This window comes from Anneissia japonica, unplaced genomic scaffold, assembly GCF_011630105.1.
Source record: "Anneissia japonica isolate Jap-2015-1 unplaced genomic scaffold, ASM1163010v1 scaffold287920_len488460_cov166, whole genome shotgun sequence".
NCBI classification, from domain to species: Eukaryota; Metazoa; Echinodermata; class Crinoidea; order Comatulida; family Comatulidae; genus Anneissia; species Anneissia japonica.
In genome coordinates, this window is record NW_022745460.1 from 6,771 (window position 1) to 21,587 (window position 14,817).

General features: G+C 33.1%; 1 protein-coding gene and 1 long non-coding RNA gene across 2 annotated transcripts in view; one reads left to right on the forward strand and one right to left on the reverse strand.

Moving 5' to 3' along the window:
* LOC117119955 (very low-density lipoprotein receptor-like) overlaps positions 1–11,787 on the reverse strand; it is a 16,062-nt gene extending 4,275 nt beyond the window's left edge. Inside the window, exons 1-7 of the mRNA XM_033264930.1 lie at positions 11,555–11,787; positions 11,010–11,126; positions 3,670–3,792; positions 1,456–1,575; positions 945–1,313; positions 633–758; positions 67–196 (exon numbers count right to left, since the gene is read on the reverse strand). Coding sequence (XP_033120821.1) covers positions 67–196; positions 633–758; positions 945–1,313; positions 1,456–1,575; positions 3,670–3,792; positions 11,010–11,126; positions 11,555–11,627 — 1,058 coding nt within the window. The 5' untranslated portion in view covers positions 11,628–11,787. The remainder of the gene's footprint in view (positions 1–66; positions 197–632; positions 759–944; positions 1,314–1,455; positions 1,576–3,669; positions 3,793–11,009; positions 11,127–11,554) is intronic.
* LOC117119951 lies at positions 4,932–10,681 on the forward strand. Its single transcript, XR_004447263.1, has 3 exons — positions 4,932–5,485; positions 6,605–6,681; positions 9,649–10,681. It is a non-coding gene; the product is annotated as an uncharacterized LOC117119951 (long non-coding RNA).
* Positions 11,788–14,817: the final 3,030 nt, after the last annotated feature.

The window sequence follows — 14,817 nt, forward strand, 5'->3', positions numbered from 1 at the left end:
TATAAGAGACAGGATAACAATAAATGAAATGTAATGGGTTTGGAAAATATTCAAAAAGATATGAACTTACCACACTTTGAAATCTCTTCATCAGACCCATCACCACAGTCGGGTTGTCGATCACATGTCTGTGTCATTAAGATGCACCTACCGTTCTTGCACAAGAAATCTTCATTTGTGTTGCATTCTTTGGGAGCTGTCAAAAGAAAGAATACAACATGATTAGTTCTACTCTTTTAATTAATTTAGTATCTACTGATTACGATACCTTTTAAATCATATGCAAACAGAAGTACCCAAGAGGATTTGTTGATTATAAGTCTGGGATAAACCCTTTCAGACCCCTCTATATTCTACAGAACATGGATCTGAAGTATGTCAATCTCAGATGGGACCTACAGGAGAAAGTGTGTTAAACTTAACTTGTTTTTTAGCCTTTCAAAAGAAAAAGTAAGGTCAGTGACGATTTACATGGTTCAGCGGTCATGGCAAGGATGACAGAGGTTCTGCATATTAAGTTATGCTGCTCTCTGAAATGGGTTCCTTTTAGGGTAGGGGTGGTTGGCAGTAGCAGATTCAAGGGGGCGGGGAGTTACTGGTTGGGAGCATAACTAATCAGAATACAAACTCACCACTAGGGCATTCACTATGCTCATCGGAGTCATCAGTGCAATCCGGAGTTCCATCACATTCACGGACTCCATCAATGCATTCTCCGTTACTACAGGTGAACTGGGACGGGTAACACGTTGTCACCGCTGCTTGAAAATAAGCAATAAAAAGATGCTGTGATCAGTTTAAGATCTTCAGTTAACAAATAGAGCCTGCAACGGGCATAGTTATTTTGTTTTTAAAAAAAAGGGGGAATAAAACAAATTTTTTTTTGGTACTAGAATTCAGAAATATTAATGCATTTCTTATAACATATTTTCTAATGTACTTACGACATCCATCTTCATCAGACCCATCTGTACAGTCTGGTGCGCCATCGCATTTCCAACTGGTGTGAATGCATTCGCCATTATTACATTCAAACTCACGAACCGAACAACGGCTGTGGTGTGGTGTAGGAGCACAGTGGTCGCTGGACTCGTCGGAAAGGTCGGGGCAATCGTAGTCACCATCACACTTCCAGCGATCAGGAATGCAGAGGGAATTATTGCACATGAACTCATTCGGGGCGCATGTTATTGGTGGGCAAGTGGCTTCGTCAGTGTTGTCGCCGCAATCGTCGTCTTGATCACAAACCCAACGGTTAATTATGCACTTTCCGTTTCCGCAAGTGTACTCATCTGCGGTACATGTTACAGCCTCTGAAATATCATAATTTTGTTTTACAAATTAAGTAAAGATGCACAAAACAGTTTCATATTAAATGATGATAATATTTTAGTGCGAGATATGAACACATTCTGAGGTATTATAAAGTAGATAACAAAATTCTTTCAAACTTACCACAATTAGCTTCATCAGCACCGTTGTCGCAGTCTGCGTCACGATCACATTGCCACGTTGCCGGAATGCAGATACTGCCCTCACCACAGCTGAACTGGTCAGCTCGACACGTTCTTGCCTCTGTAATAACATGAAAACAAACATTCAAATAGATATAGTTTATTAACATTCTAATGGTTCAGACTGGATTGTTCTATAGAATTCAAATGTATAGAAGGTTCTACATGACGAATCACAATATAACTGTATCTGCAGTAAATAAACAACATTCTGGTGGGTCATACGAGCATGAATTGGGTGCAGAGTTGAGAGTCTACAGTATTTTTAAAGAATAGAATGAAAAAAACTGCTACAGAAATCTTTGTTGTTTACAAGTCCACACAAAATGGTATTCAATACTTATTTTGGTACATGTTTAACAGTATAATTTTTCTGGAATCAGTTTAATGTGCCAAGTCCTTAGCCATAAAGTCTCCAGAGTTATAAAGTTAATAGCTACCACATTGATGTGATCATAAGAAACTTGGCAAAAACAGGCCGATTCCAGAACTCAATTTCAGCCATTTAAATACAATAGAACATACAGTACCCTAGCGGTTGTTGCTATTATAAAATCAGACATTTGATTCTCTAATGTGATTGAGGGACGTAGAAAGGCTATTCAGGCAATATCGAAAGAACACTGGTTATACAGTATATTACAGATGTACCGGTAAATGGTAAACCAAATGTATTTGGTTGAAACTGGTTTACTACAATATTACCCAAAATTTCTTTTCTAGAGGCAGAGTTTAATGTTATAATTCGTTGGTGTGGATACTACAGTATTTTTGTACAGTAGGGTCTACAGTATTCAGAAACATTGGAACTAAAATTTCTTAAATATAAAGTCTTGACAAAAGATAGATATATTCGTTTTTTCCTTTTTTTTTAAATTTTATATTACTATTAATAGAATTTTTGTGAGTTCTCTCTATAATTTTTTTTGAGAAATATTTTAATTAATATCATTCTTAGGGTTGCAGGGTGGGCAGTAGACATTTTAAGGATGGGTGGGTGGGTGATAACATTGGTAAAATCTAATATGAGTGGAGTTCAAAGATGGGCATGGTGGTTACAGCAATAAAGGGGAGCTGACGACCATGAAATTAGCTTTTAAACTGGGTATCAAACTTCAAGGCTCCCTGGCCTCATTCACCTTAGCTACTGTACATCCCTGAATTCTGATTAATGTATATTATATTTACTTCAATTTTTATGATGGACAAAATGGTTATCGAAAACGTTGTTTTACATTGTTTATCATTTTATAATGTTGAACTTTTTTTATTCAGTACAGTTAGTTTAGTATTTTATAAGGTAAAGTTTATGTGTTTGGTTTTTAAAAAGGGTGCAGCACAAAGCCTGGCATACCTTAAATGCTCCAGGGGATGGTGGCTAAGAGCCAACTACAAATTACCTGAATTGGGTGACCTCCCAGAGAAAGGAATGCAAAATTAAATATTGGTTTACTGTTATTGAGGTTAAACATGAGCAAAATATTTTTAAAGAAGCTTATAAAGTCATTAGATTTCAGTATTTCCAATGAAAATATGTAGAGAACACTTAACCTCAGAAATGCTGTACTGTTTTACCATCTTTACAGTCACCATCATCATCATTTATTTGCTTGGAATATTCGGAGAATGCACAGAATGAACTGTCAGTGGTGTGATTTGCCTGAGAATCACACCATCATATGTCATCGGTTTAAAGTTCATCTTTGCTTTTTATTGCATCTTTGAGTGAGATTTGCCAAGTATTTATAAAGGTTCATAAATAAATTCACTCAAGGTATCAATTAATGGTTTGTAAACATGACACCAACATGTATAATTTAAAAGTACTTTCAAATAGTTTAAATCTACACAAGAATCCAATGAATTATTTTTGTTTTTAGTTGTTTCACCCCATTCCTTGGCACATTTTCGAGCCATGTACTAAAACCAAAGCAACTGAAAACATTGAGAGTACAAAACCTCAAGATTTGTGCACTGGTAACATCGATAACACAAAATCAAGCGCATTATTCAATATTTTTAAAACGAGGGTGTAGCGCTTGAGTTTAAAAAGTCTTAATGTGAGCATCTGATTAAACAACATTACTCAATACATTTCTGAATCAGATATTTCTATAACAATGTACGCTACGATGTCATGCGTGATAGTACTTACTGCATACTTCCGGCTTTTCGTCAGACTGGTCCTTGCAATCGGGTTCATCATCGCATTGCCACCTACTGGGTATACAATCTTGGTTGTCGCAAGTAAATTCTGTTGCGCTGCATGTTTTCTTCACTGGAAGACAAAAAAAAAAATTATTTTTAATCTCAAACTTTTTTTGTGTTGATTATAAATTACTTATAGGGCATTATCAGCAGCAAGATACTGTAAGTATGTAGGAATATAGAAAACGGACCATTCATCAATGTTTATTTAATATTGCGGTACTCATGATCCGTGATAAGCTATCACATTCCTGTTTGGTAGGCAGAATTTAACGGCATTGTCAACAAATACAGTACTCGTAAATATGCATTATGATAAAAATACACATAATCCTTGTTTATAGAACACTTAAAGGAAACTGTTCAGTTTCAAAAATCGCTTGAACGCACGTATTCCAACACTCCCTGCTTTAACACCATTACGAACCACTTTATATAATGCAAAAAAAAAAAGAAGAGAAAAGACACGGAAATCTGTACACAAATCCAATGTTGTTTTTCGTAGTACTATTATCCTTGAAATGTGTACTGTACAAAAAATGCTTCATACCACACAAACTGAAAAAATGACTTGCCTAATATTTCTATAAAGGAAAAAAGTGTATTCATCAAATTTAATCTGCGGAAACTTTATCAATAGGGAAGTAAACCCTATTGTACACGATTTCAATGGTTTTATACCAAGCAAGTTTAATAACCTCAATTTTCTTTTCATGTTTCCCAAAGACTTTTTCCCCCCAAAAAATAGAAAACGCTCCATTTTCAACACAACTGGCATGTTTATACATGTTTTTAAGTACAGTAATAATTTGTTACCTATAATCATAATACTTTTCTGATTACGCATTTGTTAATTAGTTCATTCACTATTTATTAAACTAGAGTTTGTCACCTGTTCTCTAAAACTAAATAATATAAGCAAAGTACTGTAGCACTGCAGCAGACCTAGCTAGAGTCGCATTTCAAAGATAAAACAAAAACTGCACTTTAATTTTGTATAATTAATTTGTTTGAAACTGAAAAATTGCTTACTTAGAAAAGGCAGACGCTTCCTAGCTGGAATCCTTCGTGGATTTCTATGGCGTGCAACCTCCCTCTCGAAACGATTATTTAAAAGCACATCTTTGCCGGCAATGCCATTTCTCAGGCTAAGGCAGATACTAACACAAACTAGCAACATCACAAATAACAGGTATTTCTTTGCAGACATCTTTGGTATATATTTTATCGGTGGTACGAATCAAGGTAGAGAGAAAAGGAATGTCTTCTCAAAGCTTTCACTACCAATTCCTAACTGAAAAGCATTCGAGTATTCTATAGTGTTTATCTTGTCAGTGTAGTAAACATTGAGTTCATCATACGCCCTTTCTTAGTGGTGGCTTGAGTTTACTGTAGTTATTGGTCATGCTTGAATAAACATACCGTTTCATCACCTCACCCTTTCTGATTGGCTGGCCGGCAGTCACACCATTGCGGTGACCAATCATGTGGATGATCAATGTATAGTGAGACTATGAATGGGTTTGGTTAAGGTAATCAAGATGTAAGGAGCTATGAATTTTAGCTGGCTGGTTCACCCTATCTCCCTTTAAGGTCATTTGCATCATTACAGGCACCTACCCTCTTCCCACACTAGTAATTTTAACACTATTGTTCCTAATTAAGAGACTCATTAACAAAGAATCTGGCAACCAGTAAAGATAGAAATTATTTTTAGTTAATTAAGTACCTACAAACGTAACACATTGAGCTCAAGTAATTTGGTAAGTTGTTTCTATTCAAAATTATCAAACTTTACTGACATGGCTGCTAAATAATACTTCTATAATTTGAAATTTAGCTTAAAATTATCAAATTGTTATCAATTGTATATTAAAATGAATTATACAAACACATTATAAAAATACATTTTATGATTATATGATGTCAATAAATTTTTAAGTGTTCTTCGAGTTTGCAACTTTACAATGCTCAGAGTACAGCATTTCCTCCCAGCCACACCATTTATGAGATTATTGAAATGTATTTGTTAAAAAATACCCTTGTGATGCGGAGATATGGTTATTATGAGATGTCATACTATTGCACAAGTTTAAGATAGTGTCAGGATTCAGTAATAATAAAAGATTAATATTTTTCCCATGAAGGCATCTATGTGAAACCTACCACGCGATAACACTTTTTAAAAAAATGTGCTGCCCAGCGATAATTGCAAATAAATTTAATTTCTGGCCAGTTTTAAGTTAGAGCAGCCATAGTTGTACAAATATAAAAAAAAATTGCATATTTTATTTTTATCATGGCACAAAATCACAGTTAAAAAAAGTAAAAGTATATTTAAATCGGGTTATTTAAACGGTTATTTAATAATGTCAGTAATGATATGTAATGATAATAAATAACGATAATAAACAACGCAAGTTACTAGAAAGAATAATGGTATTAAAAAAAAAAAAAATCAAAAATTCTAGTGTGGTTCTGAAATGGAATTTATTTCACATACCGTAAAACATCAAATTGAAGCCCTGGGGGTTCTTTTTAAAATGAATGCTGTAAATTTTGTGAAGTTGTACAATTAAACAATAAATAAGATCATTGTAACATCAATCTGTATTATGGAGTGTATTTAACTGGCATTAAATCACCTACACTACAAACTGTACTGTACTTTCTCGAAAAGAAGCCTATTCTATTTTGAAAAGAACCCCATGGGCTTCTTTTCGAGATGGGCTTCCTTTTGAGGCTAACTTTGCAAAGTAAAGAGAGGGCTTCAATTCGAGATGGTCTTTACAGTATCTCGAGATAAAGCCCTTCGAGGTTTTACGGTATTGATTCTTTTGAAATATTTAATATTTTAAAGATTTATTTCTACTTTATCGCAGGTGGCCAAATCAGGGTAAACAGAATTGTTCTTTGGGGCCCAGCACACACCAAATAGTAAAACAGTAGACATATCAAGGTAAGTAAAAGCTAAGAAATATTTCGATCAAAAATTTACAACAACAACTAGTTAAACTTACTGATCAATTTTTTTTCATAATAACATCATTTAATAATAACAAGTAATGATTAAAGATAATCAGTTTTTTTCAGGAAGACATTGATTATCATTCTATTTTGGCATTATTTTCCAAAATAAAATGCTCCCGACAAGAAAATAATGAAATCTTTCAATTTTTAAAATACAGAAATTAAAATGGATGAGGTATGATCCCTTTAAACAGCAATACTGTAATGCCAGATGTCAGTGCCATGAAAATGGCTTTTCCCTCTTATCTCATTCTCATTCACAAAAAAAATAGTGGAATAAATATTTTTCTGCTGAAATAATGCGCAATTTCTCTTCTCAAATTCTAATGAAATAATAAGTTAGTAATAATCAACTGTTCAAAGATAATGATAAATAGTGTTTATATTTACAGCATTCATTAATGATAGTGTTTATTAATAATTACTGCATTCATTAATAATTACAACTCTGAATCAGGAAATAACAGGTCCCACATATTATGAAAATTGGTAGCACTGTCTCAATAACCAGAGTGATTAAGTAAGCTGTCTGGCGCCCCCAATCATTAACAGAGTAGTTCATTAACAATTCAGTCCTGGCATTAAACTCACAGCAGTTGAATTCAATCAATACCTGGGTACTTGAAGATCAGACCACCTTTTCGTAATTACTGACTCATTCTAATGCAAATTATAATGCATAGCTACCCACAACCTATTCAATGAATAGGAAGCCATTTTAACAATACCATTATCAAGGTAACTAACTACCAGCAGAGGGGGTTAAAGTCTCTAGTAAAAATTGATGGAAGAAATCATAACAGTGATGTATTCATCAATTCTTGAACGGTAGACTATAAAGATAATTCCTCAGACTCCGGTATATTTAAACGAACAATAAGACAGCAGTCAAACGCCAAATGAATGACAACACATGGTGTAAAGTAGAACAAGAAAACTTAGCTACTAGTCACCATCTCTTTCTAATTTTGGCACTATACTATTCTTTTTTAATTAGATTACTGTAGCACTAATGCCCTATTTGGAAACATGGTCAGGCAGTTTGGCTGTGGCCAGGAGCCAACACAAATTGGCACCCAATTTCCTTCCACATGCTCAACACAACAGTGGAATACTCTTTCAAAAGGCAACCGAATTTGTGAATTTTTTTTAATTTAGTTTTTCTATTTCGGGTGGGGAGTATTTTTGGAAAAAGTGTTATGTTTCAGTCCAACATCCAATATTTTAAGTTTGTTTATTTACATAAAATTTTCTATCATGTCAATCAATAAACGCCACCAATATAATGTTACAGTATGGTCATGGCTTCTTTAAAATGTTGAGATGAGAAAGTATTTAACAAAAAAAAATTGATTAAACCTACTGACCGTCAACACTTGTAAGAAATTATGACTAATTTATCTTTTAGACATTTATCGTTTTTAAATTTTTGCCGTTTCCTCTGTTTTTTCTGTGATTTTATTTTTTGTGTCTTGTTTTAACTTACATTTTAACTGTGAACTAACAAGAAGAATTTCAAACCATGTTCTCACTGTGTTTGACAATAAAAGTTGAATTGATTGATTGAATTGATTTACTATAAAAAATTACATCAGAATACTGTAATCAATAAATTAGTTTAAGAAAACATACTTAAACCTAAATATTAATTATTCTTCCTTTAACAGAATTTCTGCTGGTAGACTTATTCTTACTTAATATTATTATATACTATAATTATTACCATTCTACATACTAATAATAATAATAATAATAATATATAATAATAATATAATAATAATATATAATATTATATCATTCCTATGATATTTCCTGATGCAAACTCGCATCGTTATAGCACAGTACTCGCGGATTGGATCCAACACTAGTCACTAAGCACAAGCTTGGTATGATAGACTACTGTAGTGGTAAATGGCCTTAGGTCATGGGTTCGATTCACACCCGAATCACTTGCAAATTTTGTTCACAAGTATTTGGGAACGTACTGAGTATTCGGTATGATAACACATCAGGCACGGTAGGGCAAAACATCACTCCTCTGGTATTTAATTTATTTATTTTGCAAACTACATGTAAGAAATTATAAAAACGCTTAAAGTTATAAAAACGCTTAAAGTAAGTTCAAGAACTTTACTCTGTCCAGCCTACAGGTACCTGCGAAAAATTGGATTTATTCAAGGCTATTTAATAATATTCCTTTAAATGAAATACTGTATACTGTACAGTATAATGTTTCCGGGCTACTGTATTTCCATTGAAATATTCTTAAAATTCCAGATGCAAAAGGGACAAGTCAAAAACCAAATCAAACACACTGGAATTTATTTAATAGACAATCTGAAAAGTTACCAAATTTAATAAATTTGTGCAAGGTCATTCAAAATTGATCATGTTTTTTGCATGTTTTTCCTGAATGCAAGTATCAACTATTTAACTACCGCAGAATGTAGGAAAAACTGGTCATACATGCTCTATCAAGCAAGCTGACTTTTTATTGGACAATTTTCTCTGTCCCATTTCCTGAGACCAGTCATTCTACATCTGGGTTACGTACTGTATGGTTGAATAAATGGGGTGATACAACCACTTGCCAAATATGGGATGAAAACTAACTTGGCGGAAATTAACCATTACTTTGACCTCTTCATAGATATCCTCTACTACAAAGTAAAAAATGGTTTGTTATTACTCATGAAAGGTTAATATCAGATGCACTGTAAGGGCAGGGTCACAACTATGACAAAAACAAAAACAAATCTTGTATAAATTACGCCTTGATAAACTAGCCAGTCCCCCCCCCCCACCGAAGAAACTGTAAATTTGGCACAAACGACTGATGAGTATTGATTGATTTCCTCTTTGTTTTGTTTTCTATGTTTTGTTTTATCATTTACAGGAATCGTACTGTTATTGATCTTTCTTTCACAACTTGGGCATCGGCCAACAGTTAGCATCTGCCATCACGTTTTTTTTACATCTACCGGTACTCCGCTCCAACTTCTTATCAGATATTAAGCTCCACCTAGGGACCTTTACAATGCAAGACCTATGATACAGTTGCCCTACTGAACAATGCATTCTTTAAACGAATTTAGTTGCTATCAAACCAGGAATTTAATGCTGTATAAACAACGGTATGGTGAACTACTGTATGTTGTTGGTCATTACATTAGTTTTCTTTCTTTTTTTTTTAAACAGGAATCTGATTCAGAAATACTGCGGAAAAATGCTGAAGAAAAATTGTTTTGTACATAGTACAGTACATTAAGACAGAATATGGAACAAATTCAGCTATTCTGATTGTAATATTGACTTTGGCACGTCTATAGGCTGCTGTGGTATTGATTATATTTTTTTAAAGATATAAATAGGTCTACTGTATGAAATTTTGTTAAAAAAAAGATTTAAAACATTATCTTCAACACCTTAATAAATATTGTAGATATTTTTTAATATCACCACTGTCGATTGTGGAAATTGTAGCTCAGACAGACAAAACTCAGACATTGATTATACTGTACAGTGGGTGTGTTAACCAGACTTCAGCAAAGATTTGCCCACAACAGATCTAAATCTTTCACATGATAAATCTTTTTTTACGATTAAACTAAACTATTATTAAATAGCTACTGTATAATACTAGAAGGTGCTCTGAAATTGTACTGATCAAAGCAATATATTTATAATACTGTATATATATGTGTTAGTATATTCTATGTTAACACATAATAATGGCTATATACTATTGTACAACAACTACAAGGTTTAGCTCTGATAAAATTCAGTCATGATTATAGAGATTATACTCCATGGAGGGTGTGTTAACCAATTGACGAATCAGGTTTTAGCAATAAAAGGGTTCGTCACAGATTGATTGACTATGTCAAGCATTAGCCAATCAGGTGCGTTCTAACTGAAGGATGCCATAATTCAGTTGCAGAATTTTTAAGTCTTGTACCAGTAAAATATAGAATTTATTTTAGCTGCAAAATCCATCTCTATGATGAATGCTTAACTTGCAATTGATATAATTTTGGATTTAATACAACTAACATTATGTTGCTGAATCACATTTACTTAGCCTTGTATTGTATAATCCAAGAATTTAGAGTGTTTCCATGTCGAACTGACGAAAGTCATACGATCTCTTGGGGGGAAAAAAATAGAATCTTGTTCGTAATATAACATCCCTGAGATTGTATATTTACAATTCCAAATTGGGTAGGTAATTTTAACAAAAATACGTTGTTTGCATACCACATTCATTTTCGTCGGAGCCATCAGCACAGTCGTTTTCACCGTCACATTTCCAAACCGCCGGAATGCATCTATCGTTTCCACATTTAAATTGATCAGGAGCACATCCACCGAAGCCTACATCAAAATATGAAAATGTAACAAGCATATGCATTAAAATATTTCTTGAAAATCATCATAAATTAACAGAACATATTAATGTATTTAAATATTCTCTGACACAGAAAGACAGGACAAGTCATGATGAGTGAGATGGCAAGAAATATTGGAAAAAAAACCATTTTTTAAAATTTTTAATTTCATTACATAACATGTTTATGTTGATGAAACTGAAAAATACAATGTGAAAGGTTGAATAAAACAGACTGCAGTAGAGTATGTAAGTATAAAGCTAATACTGTACTACATAAAACTGGAGTTGACAATATTCGATCACGCCATATTGAATGTCTTCCTCCCGCCGGCAGCCCGGCATTTGCAACATGCGTCCAATTCTTGCCACGTACGAAAATTTATAAGAACAAAAATCAACTGAAATTACTTACCTAAAGTAGATTTAATAATACAACAGTATAGACAGCATAATAGCAACACTTTTAGCTGTAATAAAGACACCATTTCCTACAATAGTAATGTGTATATCCTAATTGTAAAATGTGTCAGTAGCGTTCGCTTATCAGTTGATTCACAAAAAAAAAAATCCGTTCGAGTTGTATCGCGTGTTTTCTGTTCGGCGGGCCTTATTCATCTGAATAAATAGGCGCCGCTGTTTAGTGAGCCTCTCCGAAGCCATGTGGATATGACGTCACTTGATATTCGCGCATCAGGAGATCGATGTAGTATTTTTGAACGAGTGCCAAGTTCAAGATTACCTCAAATATTTGGCCTGGAAATGGTACCGTGTGACCAAACAGTTTTTATTTCCAAACAAACGTCATATTGTATCATATATGGAAATACGATCATTCAAAAATATTGGAAAAAAATATATATATAAGAAGATTTTTAAGATTTTCATATTGACGAAGGGGGTAAAGGCCAAACGACGGAATAGCCAAAATATTTACTACACACAGATGCGTAGTAGTAGTAGTAGTAGTAGGTCACGTGATATTCATGTCGCTCCATTGACGCATAATTTTGAATATCATTATTCTGTTTTCTTCCTTTCCTTCAAAAGACACTGCCTTCCATGTTAAGATACTACGACATCATAAAGCTGAGACTCTATACTTCCACAATAAATATCATAAACGATAACAAATACGGTATTACTTTGACATTTTTTTTTAACTTTGTTTTAAATGGTAAAAACCAAATTATTTAATGAATGGATAGACAAAATTATTTGTTTGTAGGCCTATATTATAATGTTTTGCTGCTTATATGCATGATTAATTATAGAACTTCATCCAGGTTTGCCTATGGTTATGGATTATCGGCAATTCAGATTTAATAACACAATCTAAAACATAAAAAAGAACGTCGAAAAAATAATATAATTCTGTAAAGACGATAATAATAATACCTCAGTAATAATAATAACGGTAGTAATAATAATAATAATACTAATAATGATAATGATAATGATGATGATTAATAATAATAATAATAATAATAATAATAATAATAATAATTTAAACTTCACTAGGTATTTTCACTGAAGATGGTAGTAAACCTACTGGTTTGGGGCCTTGAAGGCAAATGCATTAAGTATAGGCACTCGCCTATAATGAAGTTTAAAGTAGTTGTTTTTTTTTAATAAAATGTATACGTGTTCTGCTACTACATCGACCATTTGATAATAATAATAATATTAACAAGTAATAATAATAACAATGATAATATAATAATGATAATAATTATAATGATGATGATGATGATGAGGATGATGATGATGATGATGATGATGATATTAATAATAATAATAACGATGGTGATTAAATAATAATAATATTTAATTTTTCAGGGGAAAACAGCCTCTGAAGATGGTGTCGCTAAACGTATTCCTCCATGATGAAAACAGTATTGTTTCTTACTTTAAAATTTATCCAATCATCCATGTCCTAATCATCCATATCAAATTTTGCTCAAGAAAGGCCCCTCGTGGCATAAACTAAGACAATACGTTGCTAATTGGGATTAGGTGCTTGAGTGTAATTATAACAGGAAACGTGTTAAAATCTGTTTATCCAAACGGTTATATCTTGAATTAAGAACGTCTTTCAGCACGATTATATAACAACAACAGAATAATCCTCAAACCAAGAGATAACACGATAAAGGAGATAAAACCATTAATACGGAACCATTATAGAATTATTGATTTTTAATTATTAATTTATTTTATTTATTTATTTATTTTCTGGAATAAGCATGCTTATTTTGCAAAATGTCGTGCGGTACGTCTGATCAGGGGATCGGGAACGCCACCGATCCCCGGCAATAATTGTAAGAGCCCGAGGTGCCCATTGCTTGGCCGTTGGTGTATGGATGAATCACAGAGAGAAACGGAACTTATAGCAATTAATTTTACAAAGATGGTAGCCGGGCCGCACACATAAGGTTGTTGGGGAGGGGGGAAGAACAAATGGTAGCCCACGATCCACTTTTCCTACGTGTGCTCTAATTTAAAAAATCTTTTCGGAGATCCTGTATTGTCGTTCATGGGGCGCATCATATTCATCTTTGTTATTGGACCAACATTCATTTTCGGAGATCCTGTATTGTCGTTCATGGGGCGCATCATATTCATCTTTGTTATTGGACCAACATTCAGTATTTCTTTTATATATCTGTCTATAAGGTTTTGCTGAATAATACTTAATAAGGGTTGAAGCAATCTTCTCTTTATTGGGAGATATGGTACACTCAATCCCGAGAAAATAAATAGAAATACGCACAAACAAATCTAGGTCCTCATGAAGGTTTATACTTCCATGATAGTATTAAATAAATCTCATTCGTTTAACATATTTTTACGTTAAATTCAAATTACATTACCATTATTAATTAAACACATACTACTATTTGTATGTTGCGATTTTAACATCTAAAACGAGTTCGAGTTGATTTCTGACATCAGATGACGCGTATGTACGTATAACGAAAACCAGGTCGTAACGGATCGTACTCGATTCACAAATGGGCGGGTATAAATACAACAATAATGGTCAGTGAATGCTAAAATCGATGAAAACATGAATTGAATTAATTGGATCTAAATTTAGTCGACCATGTGTATACAATTGCGGAATGGTATACTGGTATATGATACTCCTTTTGTACAGCAATCTTGTTTAACGCAAATGTCAAAGGTCAAAACAAATAGGCCTACAGTAAGCAAACGGAATTTATATAATCAGCAATTTTGATTAAGTTTAAGTTTGATTGCAGTTACATTGGGCTAATGTTTATAGATATAACCGCGATTTATAATTCAAAAGATACAAACATATATGATTATAAAAACGTTGGAACCGTATTAGTCAGCATGAAATACAAGTGAAATAAGTATAGTAGCACCTTCTTTAGACAATAGAGAAAATAGAACAGACCATGTTTAGACCATAGAGAATGTTTAGACTAACGAAATTTATTAATACACAAGCTTTCGCTGGCTTGAGCCAGCTTCATCAGGTGAAAAATATATGATTATATATTTTAATCCGTTTCTCTACCATTCTTAGTAGGCCTATTATGTTTAAATTCGCAATGTGACTAATGAATGTGTTTTTATTTAATCACAGCTGTTCACAACTGATGCTGATTAATTTTGGCCTACTGTTAATAAATTAATCATTGCTAG